Source organism: Coffea arabica, chromosome 2c (genome assembly GCF_036785885.1).
Source record: "Coffea arabica cultivar ET-39 chromosome 2c, Coffea Arabica ET-39 HiFi, whole genome shotgun sequence".
NCBI lineage: Eukaryota > Viridiplantae > Streptophyta > Magnoliopsida > Gentianales > Rubiaceae > Coffea > Coffea arabica.
Window position 1 is genome coordinate 8205715 of NC_092312.1, and position 19097 is coordinate 8224811.

At 33.7% G+C, this 19097-nt stretch overlaps 4 protein-coding genes across 6 annotated transcripts; 2 read left to right on the plus strand and 2 right to left on the minus strand.

The window, feature by feature from the left end:
- Nucleotides 1-1110: 1110 nt before the first annotated feature.
- LOC113721678 (uncharacterized) lies at nucleotides 1111-2518 on the minus strand. 2 transcript variants are annotated; one of them, XM_027245565.2, is made up of 4 exons: nucleotides 2304-2518; nucleotides 2072-2174; nucleotides 1604-1679; nucleotides 1111-1514 (listed from the first exon to the last, which is right to left on the minus strand). In XM_027245565.2, exons 1-4 carry the CDS (start codon nucleotides 2460-2462, stop codon nucleotides 1493-1495), a joined length of 360 nt encoding a protein of 119 aa, XP_027101366.1. In that variant the 5' UTR covers nucleotides 2463-2518; the 3' UTR covers nucleotides 1111-1492. The 2 variants fall into 2 exon arrangements, 1 of the variants encoding a protein (XP_027101366.1); XR_003456221.2 differs by lacking the exon at nucleotides 2072-2174.
- A 1820-nt stretch (nucleotides 2519-4338) lies between these two features.
- Nucleotides 4339-5982, plus strand: LOC113725663 (germin-like protein subfamily 3 member 2). Its single transcript, XM_027248956.2, has 2 exons — nucleotides 4339-5115; nucleotides 5853-5982. Exon 1 carries the CDS (start codon nucleotides 4475-4477, stop codon nucleotides 5105-5107), a length of 633 nt encoding a protein of 210 aa, XP_027104757.1. The 5' UTR covers nucleotides 4339-4474; the 3' UTR covers nucleotides 5108-5115; nucleotides 5853-5982.
- A 427-nt stretch (nucleotides 5983-6409) lies between these two features.
- Nucleotides 6410-8672, minus strand: LOC113725661 (protein trichome birefringence-like 36). The gene is made up of 5 exons (XM_027248955.2): nucleotides 8234-8672; nucleotides 7872-8043; nucleotides 7564-7745; nucleotides 7302-7460; nucleotides 6410-6918 (listed from the first exon to the last, which is right to left on the minus strand). The coding sequence occupies exons 1-5, from the start codon at nucleotides 8572-8574 to the stop codon at nucleotides 6621-6623; spliced, it is 1152 nt and encodes a 383-aa protein (XP_027104756.1). The 5' UTR covers nucleotides 8575-8672; the 3' UTR covers nucleotides 6410-6620.
- A 1191-nt stretch (nucleotides 8673-9863) lies between these two features.
- LOC113725664 (heme A synthase COX15-like) lies at nucleotides 9864-13570 on the plus strand. Of its 2 annotated transcripts, XM_027248957.2 has the most exons (7): nucleotides 9865-10232; nucleotides 10838-11136; nucleotides 11457-11682; nucleotides 11768-12013; nucleotides 12134-12244; nucleotides 12895-13026; nucleotides 13169-13570. In XM_027248957.2, exons 1-7 carry the CDS (start codon nucleotides 9990-9992, stop codon nucleotides 13340-13342), a joined length of 1431 nt encoding a protein of 476 aa, XP_027104758.1. In that variant the 5' UTR covers nucleotides 9865-9989; the 3' UTR covers nucleotides 13343-13570. The 2 variants fall into 2 exon arrangements, with proteins under 2 accessions (XP_071930189.1, XP_027104758.1); XM_072074088.1 differs by lacking the exon at nucleotides 11457-11682 and having other exon boundaries at nucleotides 9864-10232; nucleotides 10838-11146.
- The last annotated feature ends 5527 nt before the right edge of the window (nucleotides 13571-19097 follow it).

A 19097-nucleotide genomic window follows, 5' to 3' on the forward strand; every position in this document is an offset into this window, starting at 1 on the left:
CCCAGCATGCTACTCCCCAGCGTTGAGGTTCAACTTGACATGGAGCAAGGGGAGGATGGTTTTCTTCCCGTCACGTGCCTCCATTTTATCACCAATTTCTTTTACGCAATTTCAGATTTGTAGCAATATACTCCCTCCGTCCCACTTTGATAGTCCTGTTTCTTTTTTCACACAGTTTAAGAAAAAGTAGTTAACTTTGTTGGAAAAGTAAATTTAGATTGCTATTTTCCTAAAATATCCTCACATTAAATAGAGTACAACTTTATGGGAACTTGAATTGATGGTAAAAAAAGAATCAACTCTCATTAAATGGGATAGGTTTATAGCAACAACAACTTGTATTGAATAAGGGTATTTTAGGAAAATGAAAATACAACTACATTCTTCAATTGGAAAGTGGACTGCAATTTGGGACAGACAAAAAAGGAAAACAGGACTATCAAAGTGGGACGGAGGGAGTAATAAACAAGTCAAATTAAGCAATTCCTAAAGTTCAATATTAGAAAAATGGAGGTTAAAAATTTGGATAGTCCACAAATTATCTAGTTTATATACCTTTAGGTCTCCAATTATTAAGTGTATAATTTTTATCCCTCAAACTTGCAAAAGGTATATTTCACCTTTTTGGTTAGAGATAATTTTAGAAACTTCCTAAGATTTTTGTTAATATCAATTACATTTTTAAAGTTTCAAAAATATTACTAACATCTCCTAAAATCATGTTTTTTGTAACAATCTCAACCTTGTATCATTAAAATATTCTTATAGTAATCACCTTATGAGGGAGATATATTTTTCTCCCAATTCCACCCATAATTTTTTGCCTAGAAGTTGTTAAACTAGCAAAGATAATTCTGTCAGTCCATAAGCTATGATAGTGATTAATGATCCCATTCTATAAGCAACTGTGCCTCTATAGAGGTAGTTGCTATCCATAGCGATTAATGATTAATCACTATCCGTAGAATTTTGGATAGGGATGGGATCATTAATCACTATGGATAACGATTAATCATTATCCAAAATTGCTATCCATAAGCTATGATAGTGATTAATGATCCCATCCCATAGTGATAGTGATTATGGTAGTTGCTATCCAAAATTTCTATATTGAAGGAACTCCCAGCAAGCAGCTTCGAATAACAAAAGATATGTAAACTTTGAATACAAAGGAGAGGCCACTGCCTTTTAACATGGTATTAAGCGTGGGGTTGTGACCCCAATTATATCAGCTCCTAGTAACTCCCTTAGTCCTTCCGGTGGCTCTTCTAATCGTCCGCCTGATGACTGTAATCGGATTGCTTCCTTGGCTAGCCAATCTGCACATCGATTTCCTTCCCTCCAAATATGTTGCAGCTTGCATGACCAATCTCTGCTCTTCATGTTCCTAATCTGTTTCACCAGATTGTGGTAAGGCGATGTGAGCACTTCATCCTCTATTAACTCCAACCCCACTTTCGAGTCCGACTCTACAATTACTTCGTTGTAACCTTTATCCCAAGCCAGCTGCAATCCTTTAAGAATTCCCCATAGCTCAGCCGCTATATTACTTGCTCAGCCGCTATATGTAAACTTTCAAATGTGAAATATTAACTTAATTTACCCCAGTTCCTGAAGTCCACTGCCAAGAACAGCCACATCCGTTTTATCTGATAACGAAATCAAAGCGTGCTTCCTCCCTATGAAAACAAAGATCTCAATCAATTAAATACAGGGATGCCAAAAAGGATAGAAAGAACAGCTAGCATGTTAGCTGTTAAATATTTATCTCAAATTAGATTAAATTGCTACATTTTTCTACAAAATACTGGAGTTAGCTATAAATGACACATAAACACTTGCAAAAATAAAAACTTTTCACATAATTCTTGATAGTTAGTGCAACAAGCCTAGTAAATAGCAATTTCGAACTCATTAACCATTCTCAAATTCTTCTTTCCATTTTCAATTCTTAAGTATTTGCCTCCATTACGATGAAAAGATCAAGTCATTGCTCTATTCAACAATTTAATGATTCACCATGAGGGAATACGGAAAAAAGGCTGAGCATATGAGACCGGTAAAAAAGTACCACGCGCGGGTGTCGTGGGTGCTGAAAGAGCACCAGCTTTAGCCATGGCTTTAACTGAAGAACAACTATTGGACCTTAATGACATCATCATCGAAGACAGATGCTACAACCAGCCAACCATAGAGCATTAACATAGTTTTCAACAGTAACAACGCCACTAATGGACTGCAAAGCAAAAGCAGGAAAAAAAAGGATAGAATTCGGAGAACTATTGAATGTTGATGTTGAATACCTCCAGGTTGGAAGGAGAGATAGTATTTGTTATTCGAACGAAGAGAGGAAGAGCAGTGACGGCGCGTAGAACGCGTGGGGTGGCGAGGACGGCGGCTAAATTGACGACGTCAGTCGAGACAGGGGAAAGAGAGGCAACAGCTGCACTAAACCCTAGCATCTTCAACAGCGGCTACTCAGGTTCGTCTGAACTTTGAAAGGTGTCTACTAAACCACTCAAAGAGTAAAGACCCAACTAGGGTTGACGAGTGTGTTCCTTTATTAGTCCCTCATATTGACAATTTGTTAAAAAGGTCCTTTATGTATCTTAAGAGTCCTATTTTAGTCCCTCATATTTCAATTGCAAGGTTGGCAAGAAATTTATATATTAGGATTAATCTTTTTTACATTGACAGTGTAAATATTAACTATGTAAATTTTGAATTTGAAATTCAACATATATATATATGTTATAGATCTAACGATGATAGTGTACACACTATCATTGTATATAAGATTTATTCTTTATATTGTTAGAGTTTATAAATATGAATTGTTTGACCGAATTTGATTGTTTGTTTTACTAGAAGGAGGAAAAAAAACATACTATTTTGTTTCACATTTTGTTTGTGAATGTTACACTTCGCACTGATGGTTTGAAATACACATTTTAACCACGAGAATTAAATGTCTTACTTGAAAACCCAATAAAAATTTTTGGATTTGTTTGTATAGAATATTATTTGAAAAAAAATTGAAATAACAATATTGTACTTTTTGTATTATGATATATATATAATAAAAATATGGTATAAAAGATAAAAAAAAACTAATTGAAAAATGTTCAATTTTTTATAATACAAGCAATTTTTATATATTTTTTTGGGGGAAAAAACTGGGCTATCCTAACAAACCTAAGATTTTTACACTTACAATGAATTATTTTAAAGCTTAATATCTAAAACAGACATATAATAGGAGTATTCGGTAACACACCCTTAAAATGCCCTATTTTGAAGGAGCACTTAAACGCAATGAGAAAGGCTACGCTTTAAGGTGTCAAAAGTTAGGAGGGATGATGCTTTGACAACATACAATTCCACGCCTTCAAATGCCCCACTTCAAAGTCGTGGTCCGGTGACCACTCGCCTTCATCCACCACCCTCAAACATGGAGCAGCACACTACTTGTATTGATGAAGATTGACTTTGCATTCAGTTCCACAATTTTGCATCATCTTATAGGAGCTTACAAGTCTAAAGCAACTTTTACTGAATTTAGATGATTGATCTTCGCAGAAATTGCTTTTCGTTTGCATGTTATTGCCAGTAAGAATCGGGTGAGTACTAAATGGTGCATGTTGAACTTTGCTGAATCTTTTGCCAATATCATCCCACAAGAAAAAATGCTCGTTTCAAAGTAGCCCCCAAAGGAAAAAGATGGTACCCCAGCAACTTGTCAAAGTGACCATGTAGCGCTCTCTATTCATGTGTAGGTGGCCAAGAATCATGATTTGGGCTTTGCCTAGTGGTCCTTAAGCCTGAAATGTTGGATGACATTATTATCTTCACTTGTCTTTGAAGTCTGAATATAAGAATAAAACTGGGTAAAATTCAATTCCCTGCATTATTGTTTTCTACACAGGATCCTTACTTTATGTTATTTGGTCTACGAAGGCAAGCAATTTAAAGTAATAAAGCGTATTGAAAAGAACGAAATATGAGCATGACCATACTTTCGAATGCAGTCATGTGGGAGCTAACCACTCCACCTTTAATTACTGAACAACAAAAGAAGAGAGGAAAAACTACTCCTCTTTATCTTCATCCCAAAGCAAGCTACTCCATGAAGCAGAATGCTCGATGCAATGCGAATATATTATATATTTTGGTGAAGTCAACACATACTACTTTGTAATGTTGTGATAGCTAAGTTGGTAGAGAGAACGAGTGTCATTCATTCTAGGTTGAAGAATAATTTCATTTTCAGTCAAAGGTTGGTGAAAAATTAAATTGATGAGGAAGTAGTAACATCTGGTGCTAATCACAATTCTTCTGGTGTAGTCATTTATTTGGTAAATATTGTTGATTGCTAGGCCGTTTGGCAGTATATATGCAATAATTTGTTTCAGAGCCGCCAGCTCTTTAAAAGTCCAGTCTTCGCCCATTTCTTTCATTGATAAAGACACTAACCATGGCTTCCAAGGTGACAGTTTTCTTAGTACTTCTCATCCATATCTATGCAGTTTCATCTTCAGATCCTGATCCCGTCTATGATTTTTGCGTACCAAGAACAAATCTTTCATCCGATGCCCTTTCTTGCAAAAACTCAACATTGGTCACAGTTGAAGATTTTGTATATTCAGGTATAAAAAGCCCTGGCGATTTCAAGGAAACTGGTTTTGCAGCCACTCCAGTTAGCTCAACTGTTTTTCCCGGATTAAACACGCTGGGGATGTCATTTGTACGTGCTGATTTTGCTGCAGGTGGGGTTAATGTCCCGCACTATCATCCAAGAGCAACTGAGGTCGGATTTGTGCTGGAGGGAAAGATTTATTCCGGGTTTATTGATACAAAAAACAAAGTTTTTGCTAGAGTGCTCGAGAAGGGTGAGGTGATGGTCTTTCCAAGGGGTCTTGTACACTTTCAGATGAATGTTGGAGATTCACCAGCTACGATACTAGGAAGTTTTGACAGTCAGAATCCAGGGTTGGTGAAAATTCCAGCTGCTATTTTTGGATCTGAAATTAAAGATGAGCTTTTGCTGAAGGCTTTTGGATTCAATTCCAAGGAGCTCGCTAAATTGAGGAAGCACTTTGAATCCTAGCATCTGAGGTAGAGTGGAGGCCTTTCTCCTACTCCATCTTAATCTCCTGGCTTTTGTTGTATTAGGCTACAATTCTTTAAATCAGTTTTAGTAGAAACTTGAGCTGCAACTTGTGTGGATTATAGGCATCAAATGTCTGGTATCAATGAAAATAATAATGTGTCAGGAGTTTTCAGTTAAACTTCTTATAGCAACACATCTCATTCGCTATTGTTGGCTGTACTTCACGAATTCTTGTTTTCTACTAATTCACAGAACTAGAATCTGCACTGGGGTAAAGCTATATACACCTACCTATTTGGGTATGCTATAGTACTGCAATTGCAGTATGATGTTAATGTGGTTCTGAATTGGAATCCTATGTTATCTATTTGATTCCAGTCTGGACTTGACCAATCTGACATAGATTTGATATAGTCCACATCCTTGAAGTGTAGATAAACTGCGATTCTAGAAGAGACAATGTCTCCAAAAAGATTAATATGATGATGAATATAGAACTCCTCAGTCAAAAAAGATTTCAACCTTCAACTACCTCAACTAACACTTTGACAAAGCAAAAGAACACGTTCTCATGGAAAAACGAGCCACAAAAAAGTCCAGCACTACATAAATGATTACCCATGTTCAAAGGTACAGGATCACGAATTTCTTTGCAGCTTGCAGAATATCACAGAGTTTTGTGGTTATAGTTTATACATTTCGTCACGACAATTTTGATACTAGATTAGTATTACTTATACAGGCTGCAGTACTGCATGGATGAAGGTTAAGAGAAACAAATTTGACAGTACATGATACTCAAATACGACCGAACGCAGTGAAGAAGTTGATTTATGGGCAGTTAAAGGGTTGAGTTTGTATTTTGTTCTGCAATTCCTTTGTTGCAGCTAAAACATAAGAGACATCATTTCACTAAAGTAAAGAAGAACAAGGTTGGCGTGCAAATGATGTTGCTTGGGAGACAGAAGGCACCATGATTTGTTGGAAGGGTGAGCTGTAAAGCTTCATGATCAATTCTCTTTCCCTAATTGAGGGGAATTTTGGACCATGTTGGGAACATTTGTAGACTATTATGATTAAACTAATAACAAATCACTAATCCTTTAGCTGGTACAGAAATCTTACACCTTTTCTTGACAGTTGATACAGAAATATTGCGCCGAAGAACAAAATGGTGTAGGAGTTGATCGCTTTTCAGATGGACTTGCATAATTTCTGATGTTACTAGTTACCAATGGGCATATTCAACCAATGCAAATTAAGTAAAATGATTAAGGATGTTGCAACAAAACGAAGAACTGACCAATGAATAAGCATACTTTTCTACCACAAAGTCACAACGCGGATGTCAGACGCTCCAATCTATATAGGATACTTATACAACACAGGCATTGCTCGAGAAACCGCATGATACTGAGAAATGATGAAGTACCACCACAACTGACACTAATAATCTGAGCAATCCACCTTTACATAGTGCTTAGAACATAAATTGCTTCAGATTTTATGTTCATAGTAGAACATTTAACATTTCATTCCAGGTATCAGGAACTCCAGGGAGGCACCAATGGCTACAATCAGAGGTATACCCTTTGACGTGCTGTTTCTCTTCTTGGCCTATGGATCTACCATAAACAGATGGATGGCCGTCTCTTCTAAGTGCTGACAATGTAGTAATATCCTGCAGATATACTGGAAATCTCATCCTTCGTAGCACCCCTCTTAATACAGGTAATTGTGGAGGGACATGAGGGTGACTGAAGTATTGAAGAGGTTCCTTCTGATTATAACATTTCCAGCCGTTGTCCCTGCCAATAAATGAATCCCTGATGATTAGTAACCTATACTTCAATCTAAATCAGCATGTGGAAAGCTCTGTTAGACATTGCAATAACAGCATTGTTAAACTGGTGCCGAATTTGGCATGCCTTTTTAAGGACTGATTCAAGGTTCAGTTTGAGTCAATCCAAAAGCTTAGAAGGCAACTACATTGGTTAAACCTAGTCAGGAACTAATAAAACACTAAATCTGTGTCAATTTTTTTTTTTTTTTTGAGGTTCATAAACTGTCCACTGACCATGGAACCCATTCAATCTCTAGTCTGGTTATACAGAGAGAGTAATATGGAAGTTAATAATGTTGGAGAGTTGGAGTGTTACATTTTACAAAGGACGAAATTCTGGTTGATCACCTGTTATGCCTCGGAGACATGCTCCTGAAAAAGACTCGACTTCTGCGAGGATCAAGATTCAAGTCTATCCACTTAGCCCATGTAGTGAGTCCTTTCTCATATGCAACCATTGGGTTCATAGTCGTATACGCATTGTTTCCATCCGCGAGGAAGTCCCACCTGCAATTTAGTTACTTTATAGGATAGAACAACAAGGAATGATGCTATGAATGCAAACATTTTATTAATCTTGTAGAAGTGGGAAAAGGAGATTTTGTCTTACGAACTATATTGATCAGAATGAGTCCACCAATGGGCTGAATCAAAAACAAGAACATCAACTCCTCTCCAGTACTTCGCATTCTCTTCTATCAAGTCTAGATGTAGTATTCTTTTGCCTCCTGTTTCTTTCTTCAGTTCCACGAGAAATGGAGCCCAACAAAACTCAATCGATGTCTCATAATCCTGTCAACATTCAACAATTAAACCGATCATGCACCTACAATATTTGAGAGTACCATTCCCATTCTACTGTTAAAAACAGAGGCTTTCGTCTAACCATATAGAAGCTTTCTAAATTTCTGTCCTTACCAATGCTTGGAATGCCATGGCAGGACCATGATAAGTGACCATTTTTCGAGCAGTTGGAATAACAGATTGGACTAAACAGACAAGAGACTCCCATTGGTTCCTCATTATGGAATCACCTACAAGCATTATTCTCCTCCTCCTCATTCTCCCCAGAAATTCCAATGCATCAAACCTGCATCACCGGACCACTCAATGGAGCAAAGATACAACGAATTCTACATACATACTCAGATCACGGCATGCAATCATGCATTTTATGTCATTTTTTTAAAAAAAAGAAGATTTCCTAGAATAGATAATCCCCAAAGGAGAATAATAATGCACTGAAAAATTATGCGCTTATTTGAAGGTAATTGAGGTACCTTGGAATCGTACAGCCGTCTGGCTTCCACCTCCACTTTTCATAATCAGAATCAGGGCGTCCGTTCTTCTGACATGTAACTGCAGTGGTAAGGTAGGGGCAAGTGCTTGGATCATAAAGAGGATAAGTTTGATCATAAACCCATTTTCCAGAGGTTAAATCACATCTCCTGAGCGAGGCATGCCTGCCTTGAATCATGTTAATTTCGTCGTCATTGTCGGCCAGCCACGACAGCTCTTCCTGCTCGTACCTTGAAGATTCACCATCAGACAAATTCAGTAGGAAAAAGCACAAGAACAAAAGCCACATTAATGGCCAACTGATCTTAGCCTTGGCTCCCATCTGCAACTATTATTGTAACTGAACTTGTTAAGTTTAAGCCTTGGAGAGCAACTGGGAAGCTACCCTATCAGCTGAGCTCCAGTGTTGTGAAGTAAATTGGTAAGTGGGAGGCCTTTAAATTTAATTAAGGTAGACTAAAGTAAGTACTGTTAGTTCCATCTCGCCTTGACTTGCGCTGGGATAAGGAGCAATGGACCATGCAAATGTACTTTTTACTCATTAGAAGTCTCTGTAGTGGTAATTAAAGATGGTACTACTATAACTTTGCTTTTTCCCTTGGGGTACAAATCATTTAAAGGGTTGTGGCCACGTTGGTTCTTTCGCTTCTACTATTACAAAACTCAGTACAAAACTTGGAATGCATAGTTCAATCATCATTGCTTCCTCGCTGACTAATTAGAGGAAGAAGAATCAAAACAAAGCAAAATAAAAGTTCTTCATCTAGGGGATTGTTGATCGGAAGTTTGAAAGTGAACTTGCTCCTGGCAACCGTAACTCCGTAATTTTACGCTCTTTAGGCCACTTATTTACCTGATAGACTGTTCTTTAATGTCACTTGAGGCAAGGTTCAGAGCTATGTTGTAACTTGTAAGGATAGGAGGATGCTTAGGATGAGTTCAGTCTGTGAGATTAGGAATTAGGACTCACGAGCTCGATTGATTGTAAGCATTTTCTTCTAAGAGTAACAACTAAGATTGTGATGTGGGCGCTATGCTGGCTGCTAGTGGACAATTTGTTAAAACACTTATAAGGGGCTCATGATCTTGAACGGATGCCTTGATCCGCGGGGATGATCGGATCAAATTCATTCAAACTTTTTTCTTAAAAATAAAAAATAATTAGGGCCCGATTTAATAACTCAATTTAGTACTTAAATTTAATGAATTCAAATCTTCACATATTCAGACCGTTTTATAACAAAAAATTGAATATTTGAATTAATTAATTGACATTGAATTTTCTAAGCAAAACTTGTTTTCAAAATTAAGTGATAAACTATTCAATTATCACTGAATGTGATATATACTTAAATGTATTAAGTTTAATATTTAATAATTTAATATATTCAGATTTTAAATTTTAATTTTATCAAATACACCCGATGTTGAGTAATAAATAATAATAGACTTTACTCCGCTGCTCTTTTTCTTTTTCTTTTTTTTTGGGTCAGACCATGTTACAATTTTCTCAAAAGCCAAAGGACTCACACTGGACACTGCGTCATCGTCTAATTCTGCTTTTGGACTATTTTTGGGTTCTCATAATTAATTCCATCGTCGGGCCAATTCCCCACTGGTCCATAGGGCAGCAAGCCTGCTTCATTCTTTGTCCTTGTGGACCTTGTCTGTTGCTCAAATATTCTAAACAGAACGAAGTGAGAAAAAGAAATATAATCATAACAAGGTGGAGAAAGCATGATGGAAAGCAGACTAATCTCAGCTTTCAGAAAAACTAAAAGCATAGTTAATCAAATTTCCTCAAATTCAAGATTATCAAGATCAGAGATTTGCATTTTCAATGAGCCCTCCTTGCTGATCCACTCAAAAACTTACACTTCTTTTTCTTCTAATCTTATTCCTGCAAGCCAAACCAGCATTATCAGAAGCTTGAGTAACTTGGGATTCAAAGCATTTCGTCATCATTATCCTAATTATAAGGTTCATTTCTTGTTCCTCTTCTTAAGTGTAATCAGCTTATTTTTGTATCTTATAGACCAACATAAATGTTTCCTGCCCTTTTTCGTTTTGTTTTCCTTCCTTTTTTCTGGTATTTTATAGACAAACAGAAATGTCTATTCCGAATTTTTTGTTGGTATAATGGGTTTAGCATGTTTAGGTTTTGATTAAAGATCATCCCTTTATTCGAATTTGGTGGCAGTTTAATGTTAAGATTGTTAGTAGACAATTAGAAGCAATGGATTTTTTCTGAAAAAAAAGATGGCATTTTTTTTTCCAAATTTGATATGAACTATTTCAATTCTTAGTCATATTGATAGGAAGCAACATGGAAATACTGCAGGTTTTAGCCATATCTTGATCTGTTAGTTGCTTTGGTTTTTAATACCTCTGGGATAGGATGCTGTTAAAATCTCAATTGTAAGTTTGAAAACTGGGAAATTTGGCTTGATTAATGGGTAAAAAATCTTAACTTAGATGCTATAATTAGGTTAGATCTTGTACTTTCGTTTCATGGACAAGGCCATGGACTTTATTAGCATTTTGTTCTAATGATCATGGTTGCTAACCCAGCTTTCTGGTTTCAGGGTTTCTGCAGACTATCCTTTAGGAATTTATCCACTGCAGCAGCTGCGTCTATAGAAAAGAAGGATGGTTTGAAGCTCCTTGTAACTGCTGGGCCTCATGCCCGGAAGTTGGTTGGGATATGGCTTTTTGGATCTGCTGCTTGGGTCTTCAGTATGGTGGTGCTTGGTGGCATGACACGATTAACCAGATCGGGGCTTTCAATGACTGACTGGAAATTCACTGGGAGGCTTCCTCCTCTAACAGATGAAGATTGGCTGGTTGAATTTGAGAAATATAAACAGTCACCTGAATATAAACGGTCAGTTGAGGTAGCATTTTATGCTTCTGTAGTTCAAATTATTTGCTGTTTTACTTTTGCAAGAATCAGTCATGTTTACAATATTAACTTTTTGGAAATCCTGGTGCATTTTATGCTGATATTTATTTATTTATTTGCTGCATATGATATTCTGATAGGGTATTTTGTGTCTTCATGAATTTTCTGTGCTTTTTGTTTGTTGATTAGGTCTCTACTGATCATTAAACATGATAGTAATTTTTATGTTAGTCACAATATTTTTTAGTCACGTTCACTTGGGAGCACTTTTCGCTGCATTTCTTATATTTGTGTTGTTGCAGTGTAAACAAAGGGATGAGTATTGATGATTTCAAGTTCATTTATTGGATGGAGTATGCACATCGAATGTGGGGAAGAGCACTGGGTATCATGTTTGCTCTGCCATTCTCTTACTTTTTCCGCAAGGGTTATATTACTCTACAACTTGGACTTAGATTATCTGGGTTATTTGCTCTTGGTGCTGGGCAGGGACTAATAGGTTGGTGGATGGTTAAAAGTGGTTTAGAGGTATCAAGAACTGGGTTTTCTACTTGCAATGATTAATATCTGACACATATCTATTCAAAAAGGTCTAATTTCTTTTCCTTTATAGGACCCTGCATCTGAATATGCTGAACCAAGAGTCAGTCCTTACCGCCTTGCGGCCCATCTTACTTCAGCATTTGTAATTTACAGTGGGCTCTTTTGGACTGCTCTTTCAGTTGTTATGCCCGAACCTCCTGCTAAGTCAGTAGCTTGGGTTAAGGGTGCTGCAAAAGTTAAGCGACTTGCCATTCCTGTGAGCATCCTTGTCGGAATCACTGCTGTCTCAGGAGCATTTGTTGCAGGAAATGATGCTGTATGTACCTATTGCCTCTTTGCAACTTGATATGTTTGCCAATAATCAAAGGACAAGTTCTGTATTTCATGATTCAGATATATATACATTTTAACTTGTGGCTGCACCTAAAATCAATAGGGTCGTGCCTTTAACACTTTCCCAAAAATGGGTGATACATGGGTTCCAAAAGATATTTTCAGTATGAAGCCTCTTCTGCGGAACTTCTTTGAGAATACATCAACTGTGCAGGTAACCTCTCTTAGTTTCTAGTCAGACTTCACATTTGCAGAAATATTATTGGATTCCAGATGAATTGGTGAACTTTTCTTTTTATGATTAGGAAGTGTGCTGTCTTTGTTTATTATCAATAGTTTTATTGTAGGAATCTACTTAGGAAATGAAATGATGTGGACACTAACACAAGAAAGGTTGGATATTTGATGTTACATTTATTTTATTTTTCCTTTTCTGCTAGCAAAATTTAGCACATTGAAGAGATGGTTCTCAGATAATGTTGACCTTCTACTTTGGGATCATCAGGACAGAAATAGAAGTGTGAATCAAGTACTCAACCTCGTTCATTGACATTGATAATGATTGTAGATGGAAGATACCAAGTCGGATTTACTGTAGTCAATATGCTATGAGAAAACTTTCAAGCAATGTAGGTTTAATAATCTTGAAGTTTTATGGCTTGGCTGCCTAAGTATTTACTTTGTGTGATATTTGTCTCGATTCACTGTATGACAAACTTGGCTCTCTAATGCTTATGTTCTTGAAAGATGGACTAACTTTAGTTCTCTCACCGGATGCAAATATGAAGTCTCATCTTTGTTAGAATCCATATTTTGTGCTGGTATACAAAATTTTCTATTAACAAGACTCGATTTCTTTAACAGCTTGATCATCGTATACTTGCCACTACGACTTTAGCAGCAATTGGTGGCTTATGGTTCTCAACTCGGAAACTAGACCTGCATCCTGCCATACGTTCCTTGATCGGAAGTATAGTAGGCATGGCGGCTCTGCAGGTGTGTCCTACTAAGCTCTAGCAATCCTCGTTGGCGAGCTTTATCACAATTGTCTGGCCAGTTCATTGGCTTGATTGCTTTTGTCAGACATGCTTGAAAGATTTTACATTTATCTGTTAAATAAATTTTGCTCCATCGGCAGGTCACTTTGGGAGTATCAACTCTTCTGTCATACGTACCTGTGTCACTTGGCACAGCTCATCAAGCCGGAGCTCTAACGCTTCTAAGTCTGATGCTTCTGCTCAATCACACCGTACGTCGGCCTTCGATGTCACTTCTGAAGACTCTGCCTCCTGTCGTAAAAACAGTCACCTAGATGATCATCAGGATAATGTGTATTAGACGGCGGATTATATTCAGCTTCTGATATTTAGATTACTTAAAAAGAAACTGCAAATGAGAGTTCTGAATGTAGCTGTTGTATGGAAGAAAGATTTGGTGCAACCTGGTGTCTCTCTTGCAGCTGCAATTTCTGTCATCATGGGAATGCTCATTATTTTAGAACCATTGTGGTCCTTCGTGCAATGATTTTCATTTTTTTTCACTTAGGAGTATTTCATCTTTTCGGCCAGACTAATTTCTTAAAATTGTGTAGAGTTTTGTCCCAAAGATACGCAACAAAGTAGCGTACGGAGATCAATCACATGACCTACTGGTAATTATTAGGCTACGGAACTATTCGGACTCTCCATTGGGGGCTTGCAATGATTTTCATTTGATCATACATAAATGTACATTTATTTCATTGGTAAATATACATACTTTGATCAAAATGTAGCATGGTTGGTAATAAGCCAGGAATTAGAAATAGCTTGAAGTTTTATATCCAATGAAATTTACAAGTTTGTCTTCAAAGTAAGATAAAAAAATTCGAGTGAAAAAAATTATAAGTTCTCATCAATTGTGCGGATTACGGAATGATATGAAACCTTAGAGGTTATAAGATAATAATTAAAAAAAAACTCAAAGAAAAAAAGAATGTGAAAAGTTAAATCGTCTAGACGTCTAGTATGAATTTAACATTGAATTGGGTGGTAAAATTAATTTAACATTTCCGGTATCATGTTCTCAAACCACCAGCCTTTTGAGTGGTGATCACCACCAAAACATTAAAGCTTTGTAGGGGTAGAAGGCAAGGTTTGCCATATTAAAAGTGATTTTGCTTAAAAAATTCAGACAGGTGCATAGTGCATCCATTTGGTCTGATGGTGGTTCAGTTTTCTCCGAATTATCATTGGGCCTCCTAAGGTTCGTCACCTAAAAAAAAAGAAAAAAATACCACGTTCCCGAATCTGACCCGGAGACCCCTAACGACCATTGCAAGCCTCAAATTATACGTCCGTTGATTCATACTAGGCATTGTGCTCCGTGAGTTTCCCGGGGTGCTCATTATTGACTGTTTAAGAGTAATGTAAGATTTATTTAATAATTAATATTTATAGTGTTTTATATGATAGTAGGGTTGGAATAATAAATAGAGAAACAATATATTGGATTAATATATTTATAAATAGATATAGTAATATTGTTGTGATTTGTATTTAATTTTTTAAGAGTAACAGGATGTAAATATTATTTAAATTAATGGAATGTAAATCATTTGTTAAGAGTTGAGATAAATTAATAATTCGAAATAATTTCGATATGTTTATTTTTATATTGTTAAATATAAATGGAAGTAGAATAAAGAAAAATTAGAAAACAGATAATTGCTTTGTGCAAGAAGCTGTAGTGGACACATTTAATTATGATTGTTGGATAAAGTCTCTGCTGATGAGCTGCAAATGATAATTGTTTTCATTGAGCAGGGTGAACAGGATGACACTTCCTTCATGTAAGATGTGTTTTTGTGTGAATATTGGCCAATCTTCTGTTATTTCTATTCCTTCTAGCTGAAAGATCCATCAAGTTTTAGCATGATAGCAATTGATGACTCTTATGTTGTCTATTTGTATATGGGAGCTGAGGGTATATCACCAATGAGTATCTGAAATAGAAAATAGGGAAAAAATGTAGTTGTATTATGAAATGAGAGTAGCAATGTAGTGTATGAATTATATTGATTGGAATGTAATTTGTATGAAACTCACCAAAGATTCAAAATCGTGTGTTAGATAATGGAAAAGTTTAGTATTAGAAAAACTAAAAAAAAAAAAGAAATATAGTGAAGAATATAAACTCATAAATATAATATATACAAATTAAGGATTTTTAACAATTTGAAATTATAAATTTAGAATCATATATTTGTATTTATTGATCAAATAATTGTTTTTTGAATCAATAAATATTGGATTGATTTATTTTTAAGTTTATATATATTAGATACATGTCAAGTACATATGATTTTCATTCATTTGTATTAATACAAAATAGCATAATCAATTTATATATTTGACTGGATACACATAGAATTTGTATTCATTTGCATATATTAGATGCACGCAGAATTTTTAGCGATTTGCGTATTTTTTTCATATTTAATATTTTTGCTAATATATACATTTTGGAGAAAATTAATTAAATTTATATACATTAGATACATGTTAAGTACATATGATTTTCATTGATTTGTATTAATATGAAACAGCATAATTGATTTATACATACTGATTAGATACACATAGAATTTTTATTCATTTGCATATATTAGATGTACCTAGGATTTTTAAGAATTTGCATTTTTTTCATATTTAATATTTTTGCTAATATATATTTTGGAGAAAATTAATAAATAAGCAAAAAAAATAAAAAGAAGGCTATTGTATGTATTAGATGTGCATAGCATTTTTAGCGATTTGTGTATTTTTTTAATAGTTAATATTTTTTGTCAATATACATACTTTCGACAAAATTAATAAATAAGCGAGTTAATAAATAAGCGGATAAATATAAAGAAGGATAGACAATTATAAATATAGAAATAGTCTCGAAATTATAATTATTTGACATAAATAACACTTATTATATATTAATACAAGCCAGTATTATTAATTTATATATATTAGATATAGGTTAAACATGTATAATTTTCATTGATCTGCATTAATACAAAACAACATAATCGATTTATATATATTGATTAGATACATATAGAATTTTTATTTGTTAGTATGTATTAGATATACAAAGGATTTTTAGTGATCTGCTTAATTTTTTGATATTTAATATTTTTTTCAATACACACACTTTTGACAAAGTTAATAAATAAGTGAGTTAATAAATAAGCGGATAAATATAAAGAAGGACGGAAAATTATAAACATAGAAATAGTGTCGAATTATAATTATTTCACATAAATAACACTTATTATATGTTAATACAAAGTAGTATTATTAATTTTTATATATATTAGATGCATGCTAATCATATATGATTTTCATTGATCTGCATTAATACAAAATACCATAATCGATTTGTATATATTGATTAGATACATAAAGAATTTTTATTTGTTTGTATGTATTAGATGTACATAGGATTTTTAGCGACTTGCATATTTTTTTGATATTTAATACAAAACATCATAATTAATTTATATATACTAATTGGATACACATAGAATTTTTGTTCATTTGCATATATTAGATGTACGTAGGATTTTTAGGAATTTGCATTTTTTTCATATTTAATATTTTTGCTAATATATATTTTGGAGAAAACTAATAAATAAGCGAATAAACATAAAAAGAACGCTATTTTATGTATTAGATGTGCATAGTAATTTTAGTGATTTGCATTTTTTTAATAGTTAATATTTTTGTCAATATACACACATTCGACAAAATTAATGAATAAGCGAGTTAATAAATAAACGGATAAATATAAAAAAGGAGAGAAAATTATAAATATAGAAATAGTCTCGAAATTATAATTATTTGACAAAAAACACTTATTATATGTTAATACAAGGCAGTATTATTAATTTATATACATTAGATATAGGTTAAACACATATAATTTTTATTGATCTGCATTAATACAAAACAGCATAATCGATTTATATATATTGATTAGATACATATAGAATTTTTATTCGTTAGCATGTATTAGATATACATAGGATTTTTAGTGACCTGTGTAATTTTTTGATATTTAATATTTTTTTAGTCTCGAAAAAAATCTCGAAAATGCAAAAGCTTTAAATTAATAATTTAGTAGTTAACAAATATTATGGAAGTTATATTTTTGAAATAAAGGGAAATTATCTTATATTTTAAAAACAATTGGTCGTATTAATGGAAGCTAATACAAAGTGGCACAATTGATTTCTATTTATTAGATACACACAAAATTTCTATCGATATATATATTTTCTAAAAATCATTATTTTTGTCGACATATATATTTTGGAGAAAATGAACATATATATATATATATATATATAAAGGCACACAAATAGGATGCAAGAATATATATATATATATATATATATATATAGAGAGAGAGAGAGAGAGAGAGATTTGGATAGCCCAAAAAAATCGCGTCTGCATTAAGGAATGGAAGGTAGCAGCTGCGCAACTGCAACAAACAAAAGTAAAGAAACAAAAATTAAGAGAGAATATCATCGAAGCAACATCTTTATTATTCAATGTGTGTATCTTGTTTCTTGTATATAAATTAACAATGTGATATCGAAGCAACATATATAAATTAAAGATTTTTAACAATGTGATATTAGAAATTAAGAAATCATATATTTGCATTTATTAATCGAATAATCAGTTTTGTATTCTATGAGTATTAGATCGATTGATTTGTAAATAAATGTTGCCAGAAAGAATTGTACTTGCATTAATTTTTTGGGAATTAATAGGATTCTAAAATTTAAAGATAACACAATTTCAAAGAGTCCGTTAGTTTATTGATATCAAAAATTAAAAATGCTTGATTGAATAACATATATGAAAAAATATTTATTTAATCATAAAGCAATTTATTTATTGATGAATTAATATCTCATTCAAAATTAATGAATAGATAATGTACCACATAGAATTTGTATTGTTCTGCATATATTAGATGTACACAGAATTTTTATTGATTTGTATATTTTTTAGAAAATTAATATCTTTGCTAATATATATATTTTGGAGAAAGTTAATAAATATAAAAGAGCAGAGGAAATTATATATTTTGAAGAAGGAGAAAGTTAAAGAAGGAAGTTAATAAATCAAATCGATAAATTAATATATTTTTGTCAATAAAGTTAGATAACAATTGCAGCAGCGGAAGATGCACAAGAAACAAAAGGACAAAACTGTTAGATAACAATTGCAGCAGCAGCCGAAGGATGGACAGCAAACAAAAGGACAAAATTGAGCATAAAATTACAAAGAAACCAGGATAAGGGCACAATTGGAAGAAGGGAACAAAAGTAGAAATGAGCAAAAAGGCACCAGCAGCCAAAGGGGCTGCACGGAAGCTTGGAAAGGACCAAAAAGGACGAAATCAGCTGGAGAATCACATTGAAACCAAGACAATCAACTGTAGCTGGAGCTTCCCGGCTTTATGTAGTTTACTAGGCTTGGTGCCCCGCGGATTCCGCGGGGTGTCCATTATTGAATATATTAGGGTAATGAAAAATTTATTTAATAGCATAGATTTATTGTATTTTGTATGATAATGGAGCTGAAATAGTGGATAGAGCATTGATATATTGGATTCATTTATTTATAAATAAATATAGTAAAATTTATTTGATTTGTATTGTATTTTTTAAAATTAATATGATCTAGGGATTTAATGGATAATATTGAAAAAATTTTGTTTTTGTATTTTAATTGTGGGGTGAGTAAATATTATTTAAATTAATGGAATATTTATTAATTTTTTAAAGTTTATAGCATGGAAAATTAGGTGAAGAATTACATTGACAGTGTTATAATTTATTTTGTTTTGGGCATTGGCAGTTTATGTATTTTAGACGATGATTTTTTATAATTTGGATAGCTAGGATGAGAAAGTGTGTATTGTTGTAGTGGAAAAGTCTATGGAAATTATATAAAAGAATTGAAAATTTGCTGAGAAATAAATGCATAATAGATATTTTTTGGCAAATTTTGATATAG